This window comes from Bos taurus, chromosome 2, assembly GCF_002263795.3.
Source record: "Bos taurus isolate L1 Dominette 01449 registration number 42190680 breed Hereford chromosome 2, ARS-UCD2.0, whole genome shotgun sequence".
Lineage (NCBI taxonomy): Eukaryota > Metazoa > Chordata > Mammalia > Artiodactyla > Bovidae > Bos > Bos taurus.
Window position 1 is genome coordinate 1841204 of NC_037329.1, and position 13919 is coordinate 1855122.

General features: G+C 50.1%; 1 protein-coding gene across 5 annotated transcripts in view; it reads left to right on the forward strand.

The window, feature by feature from the left end:
* Positions 1-13919, forward strand: part of ARHGEF4 (Rho guanine nucleotide exchange factor 4) — a 331537-nt gene that overhangs the window by 307883 nt on the left and 9735 nt on the right. For 3 of the 5 annotated variants that reach the window (XM_059892236.1, NM_001192073.2, XM_059892237.1), the window contains one exon: positions 3097-3236. In XM_059892236.1, the coding sequence (XP_059748219.1) occupies positions 3097-3236 (140 nt within the window). Of the gene's footprint in view, positions 1-3096; positions 3237-9963; positions 10279-13919 lie in introns of those variants that run through there. The other 2 variants (XM_059892244.1, XM_059892240.1) reach the window with 2 other exon arrangements.

Here is a 13919-nt window from a genome sequence, read left to right on the forward strand (position 1 = left end):
ATAATAAAACAGTTTTCAAATGTAAATGAAATACAAGTTATGAGAGTTCCTTGGGATTCCTGACTGTGTATGTCAGTAAAAGGCTCCTGCTCCCAAGATGGGCTCAGACCATTTGGTCTCCAGGCACAGACCCGGGTTTGCTCGGTTCAGTTCAGGACCCCATCATTAACATAACATAAGACACCTTTGTCACATATAGGACATTTCAAGGGTTGTAGGAGCTCTGTGCCAGGAACAGGTTGAACATCAAGCATCTATTTATTTTTATAAATCACAGTATTACAGATTCCAGCCACATACAATAACACAAAAATCATTTCCAAGTGTGTTAAAAAGTTAAATGTCTTAAGTGAAAGTGAAGTCACTCAGTCGTGTCTGGCTCTTTGCGACCCCATGGACTGGAGCCTACCAGGCTCCTCTGTCCATGGAATTTTCCAGGCAAGAGTATTGGAGTAGGTTGCCATTTCCTTCTCCAGGGGATTTTCCCGACCCAGGGATCGAACCCAAGTCTCCCGCATTGCAGGCAGACACTTTACCATCTGAGCCACCTGGGAAGCCTAAATGTCTAAAGAAAAATACAAAACATGAAAGGAGAATATCTTTATAACCTTGAGGTAGAAAAGAATTTCCTAAACACACAAAAAATAAAGTACGATTTCCCTGATGGTCCAGTAGCTAAGAACCCGCCTACCAATGCAGGTGGCACAAGTTCGATCCCTGGTCCAGGAAGATTCCACATGCCGTGGGGCAACTAAGCCCATGGGCCCTGTGCTCTGCAGCCTGAGCGCCATAACTGCTGAGCCCATGTCATGTAGCTACTGAAGCTTGTGCGCCCTAGAGCCTGTGCTCTGCAACAAGAGAAGCCACCGCAGTGAGGAGCATGTGCACCGCAACTGGAGAGGGAAGCCCTCACGCGGCAACGAAGACCCAGAGCCCCCGGAGACAGATAAGCAATAGTGTTTCCATGTACTAGGGATAAAAACATTCTGAAAAAATATAAACTATACATGATAACGTTGCCAAATTTGTCTATATTAAAATTGAGAACTCCTTGGGAATTCCCTGGAAGTCCAGTGGTGAGGACTCTGAGCTTTCACTGCAGAGGGCCTACGTTGGATCCCTGATTGGGGAACTAAGATCCCACAAGCCATATGGCATGGCTAAAAAATAAGTAAATAAATAAATTAAGTTAAGAACTTCTGTTCATCAAAAATACCTTAAAGAGACAAGACATTACAAACAGGAAAATGATAGTTGTAGCACAGTTAAGTGACAAAGATTTAGAATCCAGAATAGAGGGAGGAAAGTATATGTATATAAAACTAGACTCACATAGAAATATATTTTTTACATTAATGATTATATTAAAGATAAAACAACAGACAGACACTTCACATTAAAGGAAATACAAATAATGCATAAACATAGATATTCAACTCATGAGTAATCAGAGAATTTTAAATTAAAATTTAAGATCTTAAAATTCAAGAATTTAAAATTTAAAATTTTTTAATTAAAATTTTAAATAAAAATTAAGATCCCATCTCATACCCATCAGCCTGTCAAAAATGAAAATGTCCGACAATGCCCATCCCAAGAGTTGGGAGGATGTAGAGTGGCGAGAGCATTCATACGCACTGCCTGAAGTCTAAATTGGTAGGATAGTTTAGGGAAGAGTGTGGTATACCCAGGACCTAGGGATGTCACCCCTAGCTGTCTATACCCAGGAGCATAAATTCACACCACAGGTAATGATTTCATCCAAGGGGGGTGAAAATCTTAGCTATTACAATAGTTTGTGATCCTCCAAAGAGCCACAGAAGTTTAAAATATACAGTATATTTGTGGTATTAAGTTTTCATTGGGGTGAATAGGAAAACAATGTATAAGAGGCTTTTTGGATGGGGACAGTCCCTTGAAAAAGAGTTGGGAAACACTGGGAGAAAGTCTGGGACGTGTGCCCTGGAGGCATGTGGGTCTGCATCACCATCCTTTGTACCAGCGACAGACTGGGAAACACTGGCTGTTCTGCAGCAGTGCAGCCTGACTGCAAAACTGAAGATATTCACAAAATCAAGACTGTGCATCAGGGAGACTGAATCAATCACAGCTACATGAGCTGTTGGGTAAAAAAGCCAATCAGAGAAGAAAAGCTACTGGATGGTTCCTTTTATATGAGGTCAAACCATGCAAAACTCAACAGAAATACCTGCTAAAGCAAAGACAGCCTGGGTATAATTTATAAAAAGCTTGAAATACTGGATAACTCTAAAGGAGACAGTGGGGAGTGGGCTTGAAGTGGGATATGCAGGAATTTGAATTCTATGAGTCTGTATTTTCTTAAACAGGATGATAAATATCAGGATGATAAAAATGTATTTATTAATTTGCAAACAATATTTGCATCTATATACTGTATATTTCTTTGGAGATACATATATTTAATAATCAGGCATTAGCATTTTTAACTGCAGTACTCTTGCCTGGAAAATCCCATGGACGGAGGAGCCTGGTAGGCTGCAGTCCATGGGGTCACGAAGAGTCGGACACGACTGAGCGACTTCCCTTTCACTTTTCACTTTCATGCATTGGAGAAGGAAATGGCAACCCACTCCAGTGTTCTTGTCTGGAGAATTCCTGGGACGGGGGAGCCTGGTGGGCTGCCGTCTCTGGGGTCGTACAGAGTCGGACACGACTGAAGCAACTTAGCGGCAGCAGCAGCAGCATTTTTAAGGGCTTTATACCATGTATAAAGTATGGTAAGGTATACCATCTATATCTGATACATTGGTAAGTGATTTTGAATCTAATTCAACTGGAGGGGTCTTGGGTGTCTTGCCACTGGATATAACTGTGTGTCCTTGTTTATGGAACTGGTGGGGACTGAATGGTAGGTGATGTATAGTGATGGTGTGAGGTCAACCAGTGCACTCTTTCAACCAGATTATATTTTTGCAGCAAGAATGGTTTGAGAATCTGGTTCCCTGAGCCCCTCTCTCCTTTCAAAGAAGGACTGTTTATCCCTGAAAGACCTGTCTCCTTTTCCATGTGTCCCCTCCCTCAGTCCTCTTTGGCAGCTTCTCTCTCTCCTTCCAGCCCTCCCTGATGGAGCTCTGGACACGGCCCTCCGTGGAGATGAGGCGGGCAGTGAGGAGGACCTGTATGAGGATGTGCACAGCTCCAGCCACCACTACAGCCACACTGGAGGGGGCGGCGAGCAGTTGGCCATCAACGAGGTACAGTCGGGGCTGCGTGGGTGGACAGGGCTGGGACGCATGGCCTTTCTAGGGGAGCAACTTCAGCACATTCATGCAGGCCCGGACAGCCACAGACTGCGTTCCAAACAGATGACAGTGGCACAGTGTGCACTTGGCACGGTTTCAGCCTGTGGCTCTCACTTTGGAATGTGGTGTCCACGAGCAGAGCTTGTCAAATCCGAGGTCCCTCCTCTCTGCCTTTATGGGGCCTTCAGGGAATCCAGAATATAGGTGTTGTCCCCAGCACCTATGATATAACCCCTGTAATATCATCCTCAGTGGGAGATCTGCTTGGGAGGAAGGAGGACAGGGGTTAGCCCCTTACATGATTTAAAATAGCCATGAAGTAACGATTTCTTCAAAATCCATTATTCATAAGGATTAAGCATCCAAATAAATTGATTTTTCCAATATTTGAAGCCTTTCTTTAAGTGCTTCTAATAAGCTGTTTTGAGTAGAAGGGGCTCCAAAATGATGTCATCTTAAGCACAATTCACAGAAAATATCTTGCTTTTCCTTGATGACTCAGCTGCCCTTCCCAGTGTTGGGGCCCAACCCTGGTGGGAGGCCGTGTACGGCAGGGGAGAACCTCCCACCCCTTGGATCAGAACTCCTCCCTGCAGTGGCTAGACACACAGATCTGAGCAGGTAGCCCTGTGAGCACGGATTTACTGAACTGAAAAATAGGATGACCATGTGGTTGCAGGAGGACAGACTGAAATAACAAACGTGAGTAACGTGGCATGTGGTAGGTTCTTGGTCTCCAATGATGAGGATGATAATGAGGAAGAAACAGTAACGTAAAGCTTTCCAGGACTCTGAAAAGGTGTGGGGTTATCTGATTGGCCATCAGTGCAGCCTTGTTACAGCTTTCCTGTCTGCTTTTTATAGCCTTCTCCTACCTGATGGTGGAATCTGGCCGGTCACGTTGTGCTGCTAGTTGGGGATGTGCCTTTTCGACCCTTGACAAATTGTCCACTCTCAGATGCTTTGGATGAGGAAAGCTAAGAGCCAGAAGTGCTCCAGAAGAACAAATAATCTCTGATGTGGGGCAGGAGAGGCCACGTTTTGATAGAAATGAAGGCAATTAGGACTATGAATTGTATAGGACCTATTTTGACTGCTTAGAGAATTTGTTTCCTGTTTGGGTCAAAGGTCCTGCCTGGTGTTTGAGGTTACTGAGAGGACAGGGTGGTGATGTTGAGTTTATGTTTAGAACCCTCAGTGCTTCCAAGGTTCTGGTCTTCCCCGGACCCTGTGAGAGCCCCCGGGATGGAGGGGGATGGCAAAGCGCACCGCAGAGGAGGGCCAGGGCCAGCTGCAGAGCCCCTCCGGTGACGCAGTGAGCTGACTCGGGGCAGAGACTGAGATGCTCTCCCCATGAGACCCACTGGCACTTCCAGACCACAATGTACAACGTCCTGAAGCAGGCAGCACAGCGCAGAGCAGGGCATGGGTCTGACCCCCTTCCTGACACTGGCTAGTGGAGGAGCTGCTGCAGGTTATTCCATCTCAGCCTCTGTTTCCTCGATGTGGGGTAGATGTTGCACCTGTGCCCAGTGGCATGTCAGAATCACTGTGCCCAGGTGTACTGGATACTCAGGAAAGGCAGTATTTGTTATGATTTGTTGGCAGCATTCACGAGATTCACCTTATTGGGAACTCCAAAGAGACGTAAGAGTTGAGTCTCCAGTGACAGGCTGGTTCACCCAGACTTGTGAGGGCAGCGCGTCCTCCTCTGCGTCCCTGGCCCCTCTCATGCTCATGGCTCTCACATGTGTGGCAAGAAGGCTTGCTGGGGCTCAGCGTGGGTTTCAGGCTTGGAAATAACAGAAGCCACAGGTGTCAGAGAAAAGTCCATACTAAATAACATCACTTGTATTTTCTAAGAACATATGAGTGTCATGCTCTAAATTGGGACCCTTTCTTATTCCTGGTGACCTAAGAAGGAGCGATCACTCCTCAGTCTCCTAAGCAGGAGGAAATGGAAACCACCTGGGCTGAAAAGAAGGCACATCACAGGGGCACAGTGAAGCCCTTTTGTGTTCTGAGTGTGTGAGGAGCGCGTGTGTGTGACCACGTGAGGGTCTGGATGTGGAGTGTACGCCTGTGTGTGGTATGCATGAGACACTCATTTACTGTGTGTGTGTCAGGCAGTGTCCCAGCCTTGGGACAGAGCTGTGCACAGGATGTAGTCCTGCTTTCAGGGAGCTGACGGCGGGGGTTGGGGCAGACAGCGCCCGTCTGTATAGGTCCCTGGCTTTTACTGCATGTGCCCTAATGGAAGGAGAAGGGGGCACAGCGGTGTCTTTTCCCTGTATTTCCTGCACCTAACTTGCACCTCACAGCTCGTGATGGTCCAGTTCCTGCAGGATGAGTTAGTGTCAGGGCCCAGAAGTGTCCCCTCTCATCATTGTCCCCTCCAGATGCCTGTGACCGGGCCCAGGCCTGGGCCTGCTCGTCTGCCCAATTTTTACCCTCCTTCCATTCTCTCCCTGCCTCTATGGTTTCAGCCATGCCCTGCTGAGCCCGCGACATCCCTGAGGTCAGGCTTGAGGACATTCTTACCCCAGGGATTTTTTTTTTTCTGAAGAGTTGAAGGCTGAAAGTAGGCAATGTCTTTGGAAGACATGATTCCCTTTTCATTTTAACCCCCACATCAAGTTGTGAGATAGAACCAGAGGATGGTAGGCACAGCTCCCAGCCAGGAGGCCTGGGATCTCCTGGTGGCCACTCACTACCCTGCAGACAACAGTGTCTCCCTTCTGGGCCAGGCCAAGCTGCACTGCAGGATGGCATGCGTGGGGAGGGGGGCTTGCCCCCAGCTCTGCCCACTGCCTTCATGGAGCTAAGTGCCTTTGTGTGTCTGGCTCCCCTCTAAGCACTTGTGTATGGAGCTGCTCTGATGGCCCTGGTCCAGGAGGGCAAGGTAAACTGGGGTCAGCTCGTGGATCATCCTGCCGAGAGAAGATGACACCGAGACTAGAGGGCAGACAGACATAAAGCTTGTACTCCAACCTGGGGCTTAAAACGTTTTCAAGGAGTTTTGCCAATAAGTAAGCCAGCACAGCTTCCCTGAGATGACTCAGACAGTAAGGAATCTGCCTGCAATGTGGGAGACCCAGGTTTGATCCCTGGATTGGGAAGATCCCCTGGAGAAGGAACTCGCAACCCACTCCAGTATTCTTGCCTGGAAAATCCATTGACAGAGGAGCCTGATGGGCTCCGTCCCTGAGGTTGAAAAGAGTCAGGCATAACTGAGTGACTGCCTCACACACACAGCAGCACAGCAGGTAGGAAGCAGGACTGGCCTGGCCCACGGGGCCACAGAGTCACCAAGGGTAGAAGGTAGTGTGGCTTCCTGTTGCTCCTAGCACTTATTGGCGGAGCATTTGGAGAACACAACAGGACGCAAGGCCGACTTGTGACCACCCCTCCATGGAGGGGGTCTTCCCCCCTCTCTCCAGGAGTTTCTGTCTTCCCCAGTGCCTGGGACTCTGGATATCTGTCCCCAGACCTGACATGGTTCTTGCACCCACTCCCCAGCCCCAGGGAGGAGCCCAGTGCTGGTCAGTGTCCATGGCCAGCAGCCCAGGGCAGCCTCTTCCTTCAACTCCCAAAGCCTTGCCCCTATCTCCACAGCAGTCCTGCCCGCTCACAGACCTGCACACCAATCCACGCCACCACCCTGGTGGGCCAGGCCCTGCTGCCTCCTCACCTACCTTCCTCTCCCTGGCTTGGATCCTTCGAGCCTGAACCCCTCGGGGGCCTAGGCCTTTGCTTGCAAGCTTTTTTTGGCTTTGCTTTTGGTCATGAAATACTGAAAGCCTATTGCTATTGTCTTTCCTGCCATGTACCCAGACACCAGAATCTGAAGCCTGGGTGCCCAAGGTTGGACAGAGGCCACCTCTCAGTTCTCTGTCCTGGCCCAAGTCCAGAGGTTCTTCTCCCACTGAAACTCTGCTGGGCTGCTCAGCTGTAGAGGGAAGAGAAACCTCATCCCAGAACTGGGCCATGACTGAAGTCCTAAAGCACGCCCCCTGATGCCAGGTAGGTCTTGTAGACCCACAGCAGTCAGCACTGCCCTGACCAGTGGCCTGAAGACACACAGCCATCTGTGCCCTCTTTCCTGGGTGTCTGATGGCACTAGGGGTAAAATGACCCAGGTCAGAGGTCTGAGCCATACCCCACCAGAGACATGGGATTTGGGGTGCAGGGAGCCCCTCCAATCCTTGTAAGAGGTTGAGAGAGAAAATCTTGAACCAGTTTTTTGAAGAACTGGGCAGGAGCAGAAGACTGTTTTCCCCTACTAGACAGATAGGTAGAGCCAGGCTAAACCTTCAGATCTGCAGGGAGCAGACAGCCCATCTGGACATATCCTGACCCTCCTCTGCCGCACCTACAGGTATTTCACCTGCACTGTTCAGCAGGATGGTAACGTCTTCAGGTAACCTCATCTCTCACATGCGTATAGAGCTGGCACACACACGGAACCTGAACATACAGTCACCCACAAGGGAACACCCCGCCTCTGCACATAATCCCACCATGGGTTCCTCCTACTCCAGGAGCCACAGAGCTGAGCATGGAGCCTGGAAACTTCTGCCCACATCTGAGATGCTCTTCAGTTTTCTTGGCCCCCTCAGCTGCAGCCTTCTGACCCATTGGAGGAGCACAGTGACTGTGACAGAGCTCCTCACGTGGATGGAACAAGAGGCTTGCATGTGAGCTCTGAGCCCTTCAAGGTTAAGACTGCAGGCTCTGACTGGGAGGCAATAGAAATCCCTAGGTACTGGACATAGGGTTTTTTGTTGTTTTTTTTTTAAGCTGCTGAATAAAATTGTTCCCTCAAAAGTCAACTCAAAAATGGATTAATGACTTAAATGTAAGACCTGAGACCATTAACCTCCTAGAAGAAAACAAAGGGAAATCTTGGCATTGGTCTGGGTGATGATTTTTAGATATGACACATTTGAAAAACACAGGCAGCAAAAGCAAAAATAGGTGGGATTGGATTGCATCAAACTAGAAAGCTTTTGCACAGTAAAAGGAAATCATCAACAGACTGAAAAGGCAGTCTATGGAGTAGGGGAATATATTTGTAAACCATGTATCTGATAAAGGGTTAATAGGCAAAATCTCTTAAGGGACTCACAACTTAATAGCAAAACAAACAAAAACAAATAACCCAATTTAAAAATGGGCAAAGGGACCTGAATAGACATTTCTTGAAAGAAAATACTCAATGTCATTCAACATTGGAAAGGCAAATCAAAACCATAATGAAGTATCACCTCACAATTAGAATCGCTGTTATTAAAGACAAAAGATCGTGTTAGTGAGGGTGGAGACTAGAAAACCCTTACACACTGATGATGGGAATGTAAATTGGTACAGCTACTTTGGAAAACAGTATGGAGATTCCTCAAAAAATTTAAAATAGAACTATTACATGATACAACAATCCCATTTCTGGATGTATATCCAAAGGAAATGAAATCAGGATCTCTCAAGAGATATTTGCACTCCCATGTTCATTGCAGCATTATTCACAATAGTCAAGACATGGAAATCTAATACCTAAGTATTAGGTATTATACTTAATATCCAGATGAATGGATGAAGAAAAATGTGGTATATATATTATTCAACCTTAAAAAAGAAGGAAATCCTGCCCTTTGCAACAATGTGAATGACCCCTATGCTAAGTGACACGGAAAGACAAATACTGCATAATTTCACTTATATCTGTAATCTAAAAGTCAAACTCATACAATCAGAGTAGAATGGTTGCTAAGGGCTGAGGGGCGGGGGAAGAAATGGGAAAACGTTGGTCAATGAGTACAAAGTTTTAATTATACTAGATGAATAAGTTCTGGGGATCTAATGTACAGCATGATGAGTATAATTAACAATATTGTACTTAAAATTTGCTAAGTAATTAGCTCTTAAGTGTTCTCACCACACAGACAAAATGGTACCTCTTTGAGGTGATGGAAATGGTAGTTAATTTGGTTGTGGGGGTAATATTATAGTGTATGTCTAATATCCAGTCGTGCGCCTTAAATATGCACAATCTTTGCTAGTTACACCTCAATGAAACTGGGGAGGAGGGTCGGCAGCTGAAGAAGCCAGATGCTTTCTCATAGGAACAAAATGCTGCGCTGATAGGCAAGGTCGGTAAGCTGAGTCAGGGCCTTCCTGGAGCACCTCTGCATGGAATGCTGTCTATCCAGAATTCAAATTCCTGGGCGAGCTTCTGAAAGCAAATTGTCTGACTTTTCAGAGCCGCACTCACTAGTCTGTGAAGTCAGGGTCAAAGAGAGTCCTTGGTGTTAGGACTCAGAACCCTTGGCCTCCGGCGCCCCGAGCGCCACCCTGGTCTAATGTGCGCCCGACCGTTTAGGAACCCGGATCACTGAGACCACCAGCGAGGAGGCGCTCCGGGCGGAGCTGGGAGCACGCCGGCTCGCCCGGCCCCACCCCCTGCCCCGCCCACGTCTGTGGCCCGGTGGCTGGGCTGGGACCTGGGGGGAACTCGGCGCGCGCGGCTAGCGAGAAGCCGGGCCCTGGAGAGTGCGGCGGCTCCGCCCCACTCCGGGCGCCCCGGCAGCCCCACAGCCGCCCTATCGCGGCGGGATCTCGGGGCGCGCGGGGCCGAGAGGCCGGGCGCCATGGCTAGGGCCCCGCAGTCCCGGCGCCGCCCCGCGCCGCCAGGGAGCGTCCTGCGCGCCCTCCTGCGCTGCAATCTGCCCCCCGGCGCGCAGCGCGTGGTGGTCTTCGCCGTGCTGGCACTGCTTGTGCTCATCAACGTCGTGCTGATATTTCTGCTGGCCTTCCGCTGACCGCCGGGGTGAGTGGCGCCGGTGCGCATCTTTCCTGCCACCCCCAGCCCGCAGTCGCCAACAGCCCAAGGTGCGGCCGGGGTAGCCCCGCACTGCCGGCCGCCGAGGAGAGGCCTCCGCCGCAAGCCCCGGGTGCTAGGGCCCGTCTGTGTGTGTATCCCCTGGGGTGCGGCCAGGTGGGTGACTCAGGGACTAGGTAACACATGTGCCACTCCTGTCGCGCGCGTGTGTGTGTAAAATGGCGCGTCTGTGTGTGTAACTGAGGATGCAGATGCAGCTGTGGCCGCAGCTATCTGGCTGTCAGGGAACCTTGCACATGTGACCGCTGTGTGAGCAGATCTGGACATGCTTTTCTGTATGTGTTGAGGTGTCTGAGGATGAGTGGTTTCCTCTGTTCATGTTATCTGCAGTTGCTTTTACCATTTTAGGTCTTAAGTGGTCTCAGTCAGCATGCCCCCCACCAAAGGCATGGCCACCCACCACCCTGCCTCTTGCCCATGGGCATTCTGAACATCCCCACGCCCAGGATGCTTGCGCAGGGGGCCGTGGGAGCCAAGCCCTGTTCCCAAGACTGTCGGAGTGGAATCCTCCAACAACCCGCATGTGTGAGACAGAGAGGAGGTGGGGCAGGGTGGGGAGGGTGATGGGTGATTATCAGGGGGCACTTTGAGGCAGAGCCTGGCTTTCCCAGGCCTCTCAAAATCTCAGAAACACGAAAAGGTATCCCGCCCCCTGTCCTTGGCTTGTCCTAGTCTTGAAGTTGACTCCCCCTTCACTGGTGCAGTCCCCCACCTGCCCCCACATAAAAACCGCACACCTCAGAGGCAGCTTGTGCTCTCCGTTACCAGGCCAAGAGTGAGCCCAGAACCCTCACCGCTGGGCCTGCCTAGGTTGAATTTTGGCTTCAGTGCAGCTGTACTTCAGAGTGCCAGGAAGGGCCCCTGTCCAGAAGCAAGCACACCAGTGTTGGCTCTGGTGGCCGCTGGGCTGTCCTGGAGGTAGACTGCATCTCTGACCCCTTGGAGCTACATTCTGTGTTGGTGATATCACACAAATGGTTAATGTCATAGCTGTAACTCAACTAAGAACCTCCCATTTGTGGATATACAGGGGAGCTTGGTGATCCAGCTCCCTGTAACTCTGAGCTGATGGGAACCAAGGCACAGGGAAATTGTGGAAGTAGCTCATGGCTCCCCTGTTCCCAGCAAGGTGCTGGGACTCGAAAGTGACCACCATGGGCCTCTAGGTGACTGATCAGGATGAGTATGGGGTTGTCCATAAAGGTGTCAGGAATCCTGGTCTCTCCAAGAAGCTGTGCCTCTTTGCTCCAAGCTGGAGCCCTTCCAGCTGAGCAGAAAACCACCTGTGGAGGATCCACACCTCTCTGCAAAGACTGGCAAGAGCAGGAAGCACTGGCCATTCAGGAGGGGCTGTTGCTTGGGGCTCATTTGAGGGAAATATGAGACGAGGGGAGACGCCTGACCTGGCTCCTCTGGGGGAATAACCTGGTGTGTCTGCAGTACTCCTTCCCTGTGTGGGGACCAGTGTGTGCAGCGTGCGACCTGCAGATGGACAGCATCCGCCTGCCATCTAGCAGATTGTTCTCAGATCAGAGTGTAGCATCCCATTAGCCAGCCTGTGAAAGTGCACTGGCAGATTTGCGCTGGGGGACTTGCAGGAACAGGGAGTCTCAGAACACTCACTTCTCCAGGATCAAATCTACAAAGCTTAATAAACAAGAAGCTTTGTTCCCTGCCAGATCCTAACTTCAGGTTACCTAAGCAGCTCCAGGAGTGAATCCTCCCATCTCTGTAACTCATCACTCAAAACATACAAATCTTCCCAAATAGCCTCCATCCTGATGGGCACACTCACCCTTGGTCACTGTCCCTGTACAGGGATGTTCACCTGCAGCTATGTCCACACTGGTTCACCCATACCACCTTTGAGCCACTGTGCTTCCTCCTGGTCTGGGGCCAGACCCACCAAGACCTGGATGGCAGCCTGCTTATGCTAACTGCCCAGGCTGATGCCTGCTCCCAGGCTGCAGCTGGCCAGTTCCTCTTGTTTGGCCTCGCCAAGTCCACTTGTCTCATCCTGGCCTCACTGCAGCCAGGAGGTTTCTCCCTGGAGGAAAGGACAAACCCATAGCAGGTCTTCTTAGCTGGATGAGTACAGTGGTGTCTTGATGAGGTCTGCGATCCCCAGGATTCGCCCAGTGCTTTGAGCCCAGGGTCCCTGGGTGGACCACAGAAATGTGAAGCCCATGAAGAGCTGCTGCCATGAGAGTGGGTGTACATATAAGCTGTAGATTATTCTGAAAAGTGGTTTCACTGGGGTTTGGAACAGGCTTAAACCCCACCCACCAAAACATAAAGCACCTCATGGTAGTCCCTGAACATGCTTTCTCAGGCCCTACCCTGGAGGCAAGGCCCAGCTGGAATGGGCACCAGTACCTAAGCACCCCTCCCACCTCCTGCCCTGTCCCTTTGGGACACTGTGGAGACAGCAAGTGGAACTGAGGTGGAGACCAGCCAGTCTTGCTAGTTCCTGTTTTGGTGGGAGGATTACCATGCATACCACCCTAGGAGCGCCCAGAGAAGGCCCCCGCTGGGCAGCAGCTCAGAAGAGGAAACAGCACAGAGGGCCTGTCTGGTGATGCCCCAAGGCCTTGACCACTTGGCCAAAGAGCTGGCCCAGGTCTGTGACAATGACAGCCAACACTTGGCCCTAGTAGAGGGGCACAGCCCTCACCTCCTGGGCAGCCCCAGTCCGCTCCTCCTCCTGCCCAAAGCCCACAGAGCCGCTTGTCATTCACGGAGCAGATACTGAGCCCCCATGACATGAAAGCAGGACTCAGCCTGATCTCAGGTGGCCTCATCCTGCAGTGGCTTGAAGCAGGGCTTCAGTTCCCTGCCAGAGACTGAGTTGGGTCACAACAGTTAGAGACCCAAAACCTGACCACTAGATCAGTGGTCGGTGACAAGGCCCTGGCCCTTCAGCTTTGCAGAAAAGATTTCCCACAAAGAGAGTAATGAGAGAGTAATGAGAGAGTAATGAAATAAGTCAAAGGCGTACTAGTAGGAAGAAGTGTACGGTACGTGTGGATAGACTCATGGGCACACTCAGAGGCACACCCTTATGGTAGTTGGAATCACTTTTATGGGGCATTTGCTCCAACTTTCCTTTGGCCAGTCATTTTGATTTGCCTGGTTCTGAGTATGTATTTGGTATATCTCGGGACCCTCCCATGTGCCTGTGCATCTCAGTCAAGATGGATTCCACTGCAGAGGCCTATGGGTAGACTTAGCATCACTCCCCTTTTGACCTCCAAGGAGCTTTCTAGTCAGGAAGGTCTCCTTAACTTCAAGAATGAGAAATGTGTGGTATCTTATCTTTATATGGGCAGGGCTCAGCCTTCTCTCTTTGTCCTGCTTATTGATATTTTGGAGTTCCTGTCCACAGGGAATAAACTCTTAATTGCTCACCCTGGGTGGGGGCAGTGGGGGGTCTACCTCCTGCCTCAAGCCCAGTGTGAAACAGAGCTCTGAGCACAAGGACTGCCTGGGAGGGGAGCATCCCTCCTGATGTGATTTCTGATCGTATGGGAAAGAGGAACCACACCAGTCATTTCCACAGAGAGAAATTAATGTTGAGAATTGTTCAGCAGGTATAAAGTAGCTGACTCAGTCACCACGTGCTCAAGAACAGCCCTGAGGTTTCTGTTACAGAGATGGCAGTTTTAAGATGGACCTTCTTTAGAGCTGGGGAATAAAGGGAAACTGCTGAAATCAGTAAGAGTGAGAATCCTGTGGGC